The 12,474-nt window shown below is 42.1% G+C and overlaps 1 protein-coding gene across 1 annotated transcript in view; it reads left to right on the top strand.

The window, feature by feature from the left end:
* CTNNAL1 (catenin alpha like 1) overlaps nucleotides 1-12,474 on the top strand; it is a 412,273-nt gene that overhangs the window by 387,753 nt on the left and 12,046 nt on the right. The window contains exons 13-16 of the mRNA XM_069730576.1: nucleotides 2,196-2,246; nucleotides 4,639-4,793; nucleotides 8,894-8,942; nucleotides 12,365-12,421. Coding sequence (XP_069586677.1) covers nucleotides 2,196-2,246; nucleotides 4,639-4,793; nucleotides 8,894-8,942; nucleotides 12,365-12,421 — 312 coding nt within the window. The remainder of the gene's footprint in view (nucleotides 1-2,195; nucleotides 2,247-4,638; nucleotides 4,794-8,893; nucleotides 8,943-12,364; nucleotides 12,422-12,474) is intronic.

Raw genomic sequence — 12,474 nt, 5'->3', positions numbered from 1 at the left:
GGGAGCCCACGCCATTTTTTTTCCTTTTTTTTTAATTAAACGCTCATTAAGAAACATCGGCCTTTCTATTATATATCTATGGCTATATCGATCTATAGATATATTTATAGATACATAGATGTATCTATCCATATATATAGCTGCTTTCACGCATCAGGTTTTTGACGTCAGGCACAATCCGGCGAGTTTTGAAAAAAATGGATCTGTTTTTTTCCGCCGGTTCCTTTTTCCTCATAGAGTTGTATTAGCGCCGGATTGCGCCTGATGGCCACACGTTTCATCCGTCTTTTGCCGGATCCGTCAGAAAAGCTGTTTCCGGCGGATGGAGAAAACGTACAGAAGAACTGATCCGGCGGAAAAAAAACACGGATCAGTTTTTTTCAAAACTCGCCGGATTGTGCCTGACGGCAAAAACCTCATGCGCGAGAGTAGCCTAACTATCCATATATCTATCTACATCTATCTAGCTCATTCCTTCTGTCTATGTATCTATCTATGTATCTATCTGTCTGTCTATCTATGTGTGTAATGGAGTGTGGGTTGGACAAATGTTAAAGAGGAAGTTGGGCAAGACATGACATTACAAATCTTTTTTTTGTTCAATAATACATCTTTATTTAGCTTTCAAAAACGCATACAAAACTGCATTAAAAAAACGGATCAAAAACTGCGCAAAAAATGCGTCAAAATCGCACAAATACCGCATCAAAAACGCACCTGCATTTTCTGCCAAGACCTGCGGATTTAGTGCAGAAAAATCGGCAGGCAAATCTGCAATGTGTGCACATACCCTAAGACGGATTTCATCAACCAAGGTATCATTGTAATCAGTATAACGGTGCCAGCCTGACACTACCAGTAGGTTACTGTGCACAATCCTGCTGACAGGTTCCCTTTAAGATCTATGGTCCAGACTTAAGGTACCGTCACACTAAGCGACGCTGCAGCGATACCGACAACGATCCGGATCGCTGCAGCGTCGCTGGAGAGCTGTCACACAGACAGCTCTCCAGCGACCAACGATCCCGAGGTCCCCGGTAACCAGGGTAAACATCGGGTTACTAAGCGCAGGGCCGCGCTTAGTAACCCGATGTTTACCCTGGTTACCATCCTAAAAGTAAAAAAACAAACGCTACATACTTACCTACCGCTGTCTGTCCTCGGCGCTCTGCTTCTCTGGTCTGGCTGTGAGCGCCGGGCAGCCGGAAAGCAGAGCGGTGACGTCACCGCTCTGCTTTCCGGCCGCTGTGCTCACAGCCAGACCAGAGAAGCAGAGCGCCGAGGACAGACAGCGGTAGGTAAGTATGTAGCGGTTGTTTTTTTTACTTTAACGATGGTAACCAGGGTAAACATCGGGTTACTAAGCGCGGCCCTGCGCTTAGTAACCCGATGTTTACCCTGGTTACCAGCGAAGACATCGCTGAATCGGTGTCACACACGCCGATTCAGCGATGTCTACGGGGAGTCCAGCGACGAAACAAAGTTCTGGACTTTCTTCCCCGACCAGCGACAGCACAGCAGGGGCCTGATCGCTGCTGCCTGTCACACTGGACGATATCGCTAGCCAGGACGCTGCAACGTCACGGATCGCTAGCGATATCGTGTAGTGTGACGGTACCTTTAGATCTCCCTGAAAATCTGCATCCAGATCCTATTCTGAAAGGGGTGATACCAATGTGAGACATGTAGATGAGGAGAGCAGACTGTCAGTCATGTCTCACGCTGGTAATGCATCCTTTTCATTTAAAATAAGCTCTGAAGGCCGATTCACATACAGCTCTATATCAAACCCACATCTTCAAAGCACATTTCCATATTAAGAAATATGTGGATTTCTTTGGAATAATATATTGAATTGTAGACATAAAGATATCCATTGTATTCAGCTTCCTATGACCCACAAGCTCATATAGACGGCTTAGGAGGGTTGATCCTATTGACATGGACCCTTTAACATTGTAATGAATAGGAAGATCTTTGGAATTTATTTTTTTCATATTTGAAAATCACTGCTGAAACTCTGATGGCAAAAACGGAATCACGGATAGTCAAATCCAAAACATTGATAACACTTGTACTCGTACATGATAAATCACTGACATTTGAATGAGGCCTAATGTAGACTGCTGAATTCTTAATTTGATAAAAGTTAATATGGTTTTTTAAATATGCATCTTAATCTGATTGCTTTTTAGAAACATAGTGGGAACCTGAAAACTATGAAACCTGTGAAACTTGATGGAGAGGTAAGTCAGGAAGCTAGACTCTTGAAACAATATTTATTTTCTTTTTCGAGGGGGTTGACGAAAGGTGGAAGGTGGTGGGTTGAGGTTCCAAAAAGGCAAAAACGAAAAGAAGCATCTTTATTTATCAACACCAATCACAATACTAACATACATCAGACCCCTATGGTGAAGGCTCAGGCAGCACAAGTGCCAAATACTGATGAAGCAGCCACTCACCTGCCTACCAGTCATGGTGCGGGTGGTTCCCTAGTATTATAAACTAGATGGTGGCCCGATTCTAACGCATCGGGTATTCTAGAATATGAATGTCCACGTAGTATATTGCACAGCCCACGTAGTATATTGCCCGGTCACGTAGTATATTGCCCAGGCACGTAGTATATTGCCCAGCCACGTAGTATATTGCCCAGCCACGTAGTATATTGCCCAGCCACGTAGTATATTGCCCAGCCACGTAGTATATTGCCCAGCCACGTAGTATATTGCCCAGCCACGTAGTATATTGCCCAGCCACGTAGTATATTGCCCAGCCACGTAGTATATTGCCCAGCCACGTAGTATATTGCCCAGCCACGTAGTATATTGCACAGCCCACGTAGTATATAGCAATGTGGGCATCATATCCCTGTTAAAAAAAAAAAAGAATTAAAATAAAAAATAGTTATATACTCACCTTCCGTTGGCCCCAGGATACAGGATGCGTTTACCGACGCTCCTCGCGCGCTTCGGTCTCAAGAGTGCATTGCGGTCTCGCGAGATGATGACGTAGCGGTCTCACGAGACCACTACGTAATCATCTCGCGAGATCGCAATGCATGGACCGGTCACCGGAGCGTCGCGAGGAGCGGGGAAGGCCCCGGAAGGTGAGTATATTATGATTTTTTTTATTTTTAACATTAGATCTTTTTACTATTGATGCTGCATAGGCAGCATCAATAGTAAAAAAAAAGTTGGTCACACAGGGTTAATAGCAGCGTTAATGGAGTGCGTTACACCGCGGCATAATGCGGTCCATTAGCGCTGCCATTAACCCTGTGTGAGCACTGACTGGAGGGGAGTATGGAACTGGCACTGACTGCGGGGAGGAAGGAGCGGCCATGTTGCCGCTGGACTGCGCCCGTCGCTGATTGGTCGTGGGCGTTTTGCCACGACCAATCAGCGACTTGGATTCCATGACAAACAGAGGCCGCGACCAAGAAAACAGAAGGACAGACAAAGACGGAAGTGACCCTTAGACAATTATATAGTAGATGAGCACTGATGACGCTTTTATAGGGCACAATACGTGTCTGGCTTACAGCCTGTTAGTGATGCTCATGCTATTAGGTCAGGCAGGCTACCCAGCACCATATAAGATGTCCAGCAATATACGGTTTCTCTTCCTATGTGTCACACATTAATGTACTCATCGCCTAATCACTGTGTGTTTTATACACACTTTGCACTTTGTTTTATCAGCATATTCACACATTTGCTTTTTGTGGTTCCTAAGGCCGGGTTAACATTTGCATTGGGCAGAGCTGCGGAGGGCTGTGTAATTCCTCGTACTTCCTCTGTTAAGCCCCGCCCGCTCACACCTCTTCCATTCGTCTCCGCCTATGTCTGCATGCGTACCTATCTTTAACATGCCACACAAACCAGTAATTACTGTTTCAGTACCTGTAAGAATGGACAGTTTCTATGAGCAGGTTTCATTGCATTATTTCCAGTTATACTGCCAGCCATTCATCTAGCAATGCTTCTCAAATGGAAAGGCTGCCCTCACCAGTGAGGTGCCCCCCTAGTTGGTGGTGAGGTGCCCCCCTAGTTGGTGGTGAGGTGCCCACCTAGTTTGTGGTGAGGTGCCCCCTAGTTTGTGGTGAGGTGCCCCCCTAGTTTGTGGTGAGGTGCCCCCCAGTTTGTGATGAGGTGCCCCCTAGTTTGTGGTGAGGTGCCCCCTAGTTTGTGGTGAGGTGCCCCCCTAGTTGGTGGTGAGGTGCCCCCTAGTTGGTGGTGAGGTGCCCCCCTAGACGGTGGTGAGATGCCCCCTAGACAGTGGTGAGGTGCCCCCCTAGTTGTCGGTGAGGTGCCCCCTAGTTGGTGATGAGGTGCCCCCCTAGTTGGTGGTGAGGTGCAGCTGAAGGCAGTTTTGCTTTATGGTTTCAGAAGTCTCTACATGCTTGACTTGATTTTGTACTTATTTTAATGTTATACTGGGATCAGAAGACTAAAAAGGAAAGCTGAGTGATATTTTATATTTGAATATCATCTTCCACTATATGCATCATGTTGGTCTGTCTGACGAAGCCCAAGTAGAAAACATTTGAGAAGCCCTAAAATAAAGCATCAGATAAAATGCAGTTATGCCTAGCTGCCTGTACTGCACTTACTACTTGAATGTATTTTCTTACAGGAGCAGGCAAAAATCTCCAAGCAAGGATTAGAGCTGCGTTTACTCACCTCAGATGTGGATTCTGAAGCAGAAAAATGGGAAGACCAAGAAAATGAGCTAGTTAGACACGGGCAGACCATGTCCAGTATGGCTTACACGATGTACCTATTTACAAGGTACGCATATATTTCACTTTAACCTCTCTATACAGATATCATGGAAAATCCACACGGATGTGACTTTTGTTTTTGAAAATGTATTGTTCTCAAAGTAAATCTTAATCAGGGTCATTTTTTTCATACATGTTTAAGAGCGCCAACATTTTTGCTTATTTGGATATTCAAATATATTTTGCCTCTTTTTTTTCTGATAATTCTTGTCAATTTTATATTATTTTTCTCTTTTTTTCATTCGTTTTTTGCAAAAACATTTTTTAATAAGTCTGTTTTTTCATATTTTTTATGGCCAAAAAGGACCACTAAAATAAATGTCAGTTTACGGTATGTTGCCCTTTCTGTAACAATGATATTTATGTTGTTTGCATGTTTTGTGTATTCATGGTGCTACTTCAGCAATGTGTGTGTAATGATCAGGAAGGCAGAGTTCGTAATAAGCCCTTCTCTCCTGCAGCTGCACAAGGTCTGTGCAGAGCCTTACTCAACAATCATGTTAGAAAAATGCCACTGGGGAGCAATATGCAGACTCTTTGATGTTGTAAGTCGTTGGGTGGCCTGTAAGTAGTTAATCTTTTCGTATTCATTAGATGTAGTATAGCCAGAAAAGTGTATAATCGGCATTGAGTCTCTTGACTTTCCTCTGATGGTTTTCTAAAGATTAATGTTTCTTTTCAGTCTGTGCTTGCCGAGGAGTTCTCTCTGTGCTTGCCGAGAAGTTCTCGGCCAGCACAGAGAGAGCTCCTCGGCAAGCACAGAGAGAGCTCCTCGGCAAGCACAGAGGAGTTCTCCCCGTGCTTGCCGAGGAGTTCTCTCCATGATTGCTGAGTGGGCCAACTCCTGGTGTGATAGCTGTGCTATGTGTAATTGCCAGTTAGATATACCGTAGTTTTCCTTTGCTACCTCTCTACTTTGTGCTGTTCTACTACTGCTCCTCCCTCCTTGTCTAGTATTATCTGTTTTACAGCAGCAAAAAGATGCCGCTTTACCTAATAAAATATCTTCCGTTTCATATGGTCATGCTTTGTGTTTTTCAAGGCTCTTTTATGAGTCTCACTAAAAAAAGCAGTTTTCCTCCGATCTTTATAATAATTCCTCAACATTGAAAGTGCAACCCCAATCACGGGATTATAGAAACCACAGGATTGATAGACATGTTAATAATATGCAAATGATGAGAGAATGAAAATAGGATTTTCAAAACATCTCAGTTTATTCTGTATCAGGAATCAGGGCCTTATGCAGAAAAACAAGAACTTACACATCTTGGCTGATATCATTGAGGTTGATATTGATTGCCTGAAGAATGTTCTGCCACGCTCAATGCACTTGGGCAAATCATAAATATCAGCTGCTGGCAGCTTACTTTGCAGTTGCCGCCCAATGATGTCCCAGATGTGTTGGTTGGGAGACAAGTCCGGAGACACTGCAGGCCATGGAAGCACATTTAGACCACTCAGGCTGCTCACAGGAGCACAGGCAACATGTGGTCTGGCGTCGTTGTGTGGAAAAATGGCTCTTAAGACACTTAACTATTATGTAATCGTACTGACCTCATGAATCATGTTGACAGATCATTTTTACCTACCGCCCAGTGAACACTGTACAAATTAAACCCCCAAAACAATGGCAGAATGGTGTTTTTTCTTCCCGAATTTAACCTACTTGGATTTTTTGTTTCCAACCATTCGTTCAGCACATTATATCGTAAAATGAATTGTGACATCCAAAACAACAAGGCTATGTTCACACACATTTTTTTCTACAGCCAAAACATGCTCTCTTGGCAGTAAAAACACTGTAACAGGCCATTTTGCAGCATTTTGTACGTTTTTTTTTTACAGAGTTTTTTTGGTTCTGTATTACACATGTGCTTTGTTTACAATATATATTTAATAAATTTTAGTTTTTTTCACCAAAAAACGCTTGCAAAATCGCTCATTACTGTTCTGGCTTTTTTTCCTGACTAAATTTAAAAACTACAGCATTTTTATGTCTGCAGTATGTTAATTCTTTCAGCATTTTTTTTCAGTGTTTTTTTCACTTTCTCATTGCTTTTTATGGGTGGAAAACAAACATTGCAAAAATGCTGAAGGAATTAATATACTGCACAAAAGAATTAACATACTGCACGTAAAAACGCTGCAGTTTTCAAATTTAGTGAGGGAAAAAAAGCAAATCTAGTAGGTTTTGCTGGTACAAAAAGGCCGCATGTGAATATAGCTTTACTTGTTCTGCAAAACATCAAGCCCTTGCATGGAAATATTGACATGTACGTTTCAGTAAGCATGTTCATGTTCAATACTTTTTGCCTGCGTCATTTTTCATTATTACACAAACATTATGGACATCTATGGTATAATTTCCTTTTCCTGTGTGGTTTGAATGGGTTGTTACCAACATCTGGTGAGAATTTCATGACCATACCACCTTTATAAAGATATTTACTTAGAAACTTGGTGGCTTGTTTAATACTTATTTCACCCGCTGTATGTGTGTGTGTGTATGTGTGTGAGGCAGCACTGTGAATATACTTGGAGACATCCCTCCTTACAGCTGATTGAAAAGCTTAGTCTGCAAACTCTTGGTCCGCTTTGTCTTCCACTAACACACTGTTCAACTACTTCAGAATTAAAAGGTTTACTGCGCAAGTACTGGAATCGCTTCCAGCTTTTGTGCGGGAGCAGCAGAGCTGTAGGTTGGAGCGTCTGCCGGAGACCAGGCAGCCAGTTGTGACATTACGACTAGTCTCTAGGCCGTAAAAGATTAGTCGGTATGTGAGAGAGTCATCGAAAATAAAGAACGAGGATGGTCACATGTAAAGCTTGGTATCTGGTCAATAATGCTGAATGCTGACAGTGAGCATATTAGAAACCTTCAGCACTCAGCAGCAATAGGTACAAATACAAAGTATATGAAGAGGCCAGACTTCGAACCACAGTAATGTCTTTGGAGGAAACCTGTCTAAGGCTAGGTTCACATTAGCGTTTCTGTGTGCAGCGTATCGTCTACATATGCAAACACATGCTTACGCCTCCGCACATGACGCAACATGCATTTGCGCTTTTTATGCACATGGTGAAGTTGGTGATGACATTTCCTGGACATGCAGAGTCTAAAGTGCGCCTGCATATCGAACGCATGCGTACGCATGTCCTTGCGTACCAATACATTTCCATAGATAGTAATGCGTTTTTGACGCACTCAACCACAATCATCTGTATGCATATGATTGCGCAATATTTGACGCCTCGAAAAAATGCAACATGTTGCTTTCAACGGAAATCGCCGCACACCGCAAAACGACGTAAGTGTACGCATCCGCATGTCCCTGCATACACCATGTTAAAGATATGTATGCATGACGCCTGCGGATCTGTGCGGATCATACGCACTCTAATGTGAACCCAGCCTAAGTGTAGTGAGAGTCTGAGACATGCGGCATTACGATGTTGATTAGTAATGTTACTTGTACATGTAGTACAGAGTCTGTAGCAGATCCTCAGTATACACAGCATGAATAGTAAATTAAATATGTTACTATTATTACAAATATGCACATTAAAAACAAGGAGGGAGACCAATGTAGCCATGCCAGAAAGCACAACATTGTGTTAAACAAATCACAAAAGGGAATTTATTTACTTATGATTTTACACCTGTTTTTCTGACATCCCAAAGTTGTACATTTTATACAACTCGCATTTGCGGAAACATTTTGTGGCATTGCGGTATTAGGCCGACCTTATGATCCTTCCAAATAGTAGGTGGGGCTTACTGGAAGGAGGCGTGGCCTCCTGCTGCTTGACACATTATACGCAAATCTCCAGAAGATCAGAACTGGCGCATATTTCGGTTTATGCCACACTGATAGCAAAGCAGATCTAAAAATCTGTTTATCTGACATATCTGAACAGGTCCTAGCTCTGGGACACACCATTTTTTTTACTTGCTGCAGTTTTAGACCTGAGAGAGAGTGATAAATCTTCTGCGCAGTATATAGTAGTGGTTACGGAGAGGCTAGAGAGGCTGCAAATTTACCATTTATTACAAATGTAGCATAATCTTCACCATGTTATTATGGGTTTTGCTTTGTTCTTCAGGGGTGAAGGGTTACTGAAGACCACCCAGGACTTATTTAGTCAAGCAGAGGTAAGCCTGATCCCCCTTGCTATTCATTCCAGGTTGGGCTTTGTTCACATATGCACCAGAATTGCAGATTGCTTCATATTTGAAACAACATGTATGATTACATTGACAATAGTGTTACCATTCCCTGTGCCCAGTGTGTCCCTCCATATTTTCACCTTATCAGCGCTTATTGGATAGTGTCAGTGTCCGGACATGACCTATTGACCAGGCAAATAGCAACACCCATTTGTCCTCCATTTCTAAGAGCAATACAAAAGACTCCACACACCAAAATGTTATTTCATGGACTACGCGGGTATGTGGTAAATAGACATGGCAGCAGTGCCAGCCGTAGCCTGGCTTCATATCACTTTCTTGTCACCAGGTAAAAGTAGGCAGTTTTTGCTAATATTTAATTCGTGCTGCACCACTTTTTCTGTATCTTTTATTTTTGTAAATCGCAGGTAATTATGCAGAGCAGCCTAAAGACACACCTTCCCCCCGAAAGAACCCTTTTAGCAATGCCCCCTCATCAAAAAAGGCCCATAACTTTTCACCCACATGACAGATTACATTGAAAAAAAATGATTCATGCAGTCCCCGGCTTACGAACTAGAAGAGTTCTGTAGGTTTGAAGACACAAAAGAGAATAGTAAAACCAAAAACACTCAGTTTGAAAAAATGTTGCAGTAATCCGCAAGTGCTAGTAAAAGATGTAAAAAACAGGGTATTTGGTTGATACGTTTTTTGCAAAAAATGTATACTAAGCTGCTCTACCAATCTTCACGGTATACCCTTATCAGAGCAGTCCTAACTAATGTATGCAATCCCTATCTGATGTATTTAAAAACCTGATCATCTGTATGTAACCTGTGTGAACAGGGTTCAGAGAGGAAAAATCCATGTGTGCATACAGGGTAGAACAGCTTTTGTGCAGATAGCCCAAGAGGAGTGGTGGAACTCCCCAGTCTTGTAGACACAAGAGAACAATTATGGAAACAGGAACACATGGGCTACTTGCACAGTGAACAAGTCTGTATGATCATGTTCACACACCACCAAGAAACCTGAAGACACAAAAGAGAATAGTAAAACCAAAAACACTCAGTTTGAAAAAATGTTGCAGTAATCCGCAAGTGCTAGTAAAAGATGTAAAAAACAGGGTATTTGGTTGATACGTTTTTTGCAAAAAATGTATACTAAGCTGCTCTACCAATCTTCACGGTATACCCTTATCAGAGCAGTCCTAACTAATGTATGCAATCCCTATCTGATGTATTAAAAACCTGATCATCTGTATATAACCTGTGTGGACAGGGTTCAGAGAGGAAAAATCCATGTGTGCATACAGGGTAGAACAGCTTTTGTGCAGATAGCCCAAGAGGAGTGGTGGAACTCCCCAGTCTTGTAGACACAAGAGAACAATTATGGAAACAGGAACACATGGACTACTTGCACAGTGAACAAGTCTGTATGATCATGTTCACACACCACCAAGAAACCTGAAGACACAAAAGAGAATAGTAAAACCAAAAACACTCAGTTTGAAAAAATGTTGCAGTAATCCGCAAGTGCTAGTAAAAGATGTAAAAAACAGGGTATTTGGTTGATACGTTTTTTGCAAAAAATGTATACTAAGCTGCTCTACCAATCTTCACGGTATACCCTTATCAGAGCAGTCCTAACTAATGTATGCAATCCCTATCTGATGTATTAAAAACCTGATCATCTGTATATAACCTGTGTGAACAGGGTTCAGAGAGGAAAAATCCATGTGTGCATACAGGGTAGAACAGCTTTTGTGCAGATAGCCCAAGAGGAGTGGTGGAACTCCCCAGTCTTGTAGACACAAGAGAACAATTATGGAAACAGGAACACATGGGCTACTTGCACAGTGAACAAGTCTGTATGATCATGTTCACACACCACCAAGAAACCTGAAGACACAAAAGAGAATAGTAAAACCAAAAACACTCAGTTTGAAAAAATGTTGCAGTAATCCGCAAGTGCTAGTAAAAGATGTAAAAAACAGGGTATTTGGTTGATACGTTTTTTGCAAAAAATGTATACTAAGCTGCTCTACCAATCTTCACGGTATACCCTTATCAGAGCAGTCCTAACTAATGTATGCAATCCCTATCTGATGTATTAAAAACCTGATCATCTGTATATAACCTGTGTGAACAGGGTTCAGAGAGGAAAAATCCATGTGTGCATACAGGGTAGAACAGCTTTTGTGCAGATAGCCCAAGAGGAGTGGTGGAACTCCCCAGTCTTGTAGACACAAGAGAACAATTATGGAAACAGGAACACATGGGCTACTTGCACAGTGAACAAGTCTGTATGATCATGTTCACACACCACCAAGAAACCTGAAGACACAAAAGAGAATAGTAAAACCAAAAACACTCCGTTTGAAAAAATGTTGCAGTAATCCGCAAGTGCTAGTAAAAGATGTAAAAAACAGGGTATTTGGTTGATACGTTTTTTGCAAAAAATGTATACTAAGCTGCTCTGTTTCCTGAGTTCTGTAGGTTTGTTTGTAACCCGAATTTGTATACAAGACCTAATCACTGCCCTCCGTCCGGCCCTCTGCTTTCCAGCGCATCTCAAGCCTGTTCACTATAGGCCAGGACATTGGCCGCATCCAAGCCTCGGAGGGCACTGTGTGTCATAAGGTCGTGGTACGTGTCTCATAACATCGCAACCTTACAACACGCAGTGACCTCTGTGGCTCGGCTGTGGTCGGAAGAGGCCAGAGATGCGGCATGTGACGGGGGAAGGAGGATGGCGTGAAGCCTTGTTGTCAGTGACGTGAGGAATTGAGTATTACCATAATTTTTTGGTTGGTTTTTACATCTTGCATCTCTAAAAATGAGTCATTTGCAAGTTGGATGTTCCTTAGTCAGAGGCTGCCTGCACTTAGAGTAGTAGCAGGAATAAATTAAGAACAAAAACTGGCCATGTTTACCATGGCGACAGGTCCTCTAATTTGAGGGGGACAATGCATTGTTGGCACGCTCTAGACACTTATTTTATGTTTTATGTTAAACCGACAAAAGCAAGATAACTGTACTTTTATATACTGTATACATAGACATGTCACTGTGCATTGTAAGAAGTAGGGAATACGTGAGGGAGACTCATAAATGCCAGGAATGAACTTTGCAAAGCATCTGTCTCTTTTCTGGTCATTAATCCGCTCACAGATCCACACTGATTCTCATCATTGCTCATTCCTTACTTTATCCCTTATTTCTTTCCTTAATTTTTTTTCACAGTTGTTTCCATTGCTTTCCTTTCACCCATTAAAAATGTGTTTTAGTGGGAAAGTTGGAGAGCCGTTTATTAATGTATAATCCCTTTATGATATAGTTGGTTAACCTGCGATTTACAGAATATAAAATTATGAAACTTTTTTTTTTTTTTTGCTCTCTTCTTAGGTTTTTGCTGCAGCCGGGTTAAGGCTTTCATCAATTCTCCACACATTTTCTAATCAGGTGATTAAATATTGGTGTCATTTTCTATATGTATGCCAGGTGGAAAGAGCGGT

Source organism: Ranitomeya imitator, chromosome 6 (genome assembly GCF_032444005.1).
Source record: "Ranitomeya imitator isolate aRanImi1 chromosome 6, aRanImi1.pri, whole genome shotgun sequence".
Taxonomy (NCBI): Eukaryota; Metazoa; Chordata; class Amphibia; order Anura; family Dendrobatidae; genus Ranitomeya; species Ranitomeya imitator.
Note: the sequence above shows the minus strand (reverse complement) of the source record. Positions and strands in the feature narration are given on the sequence as shown.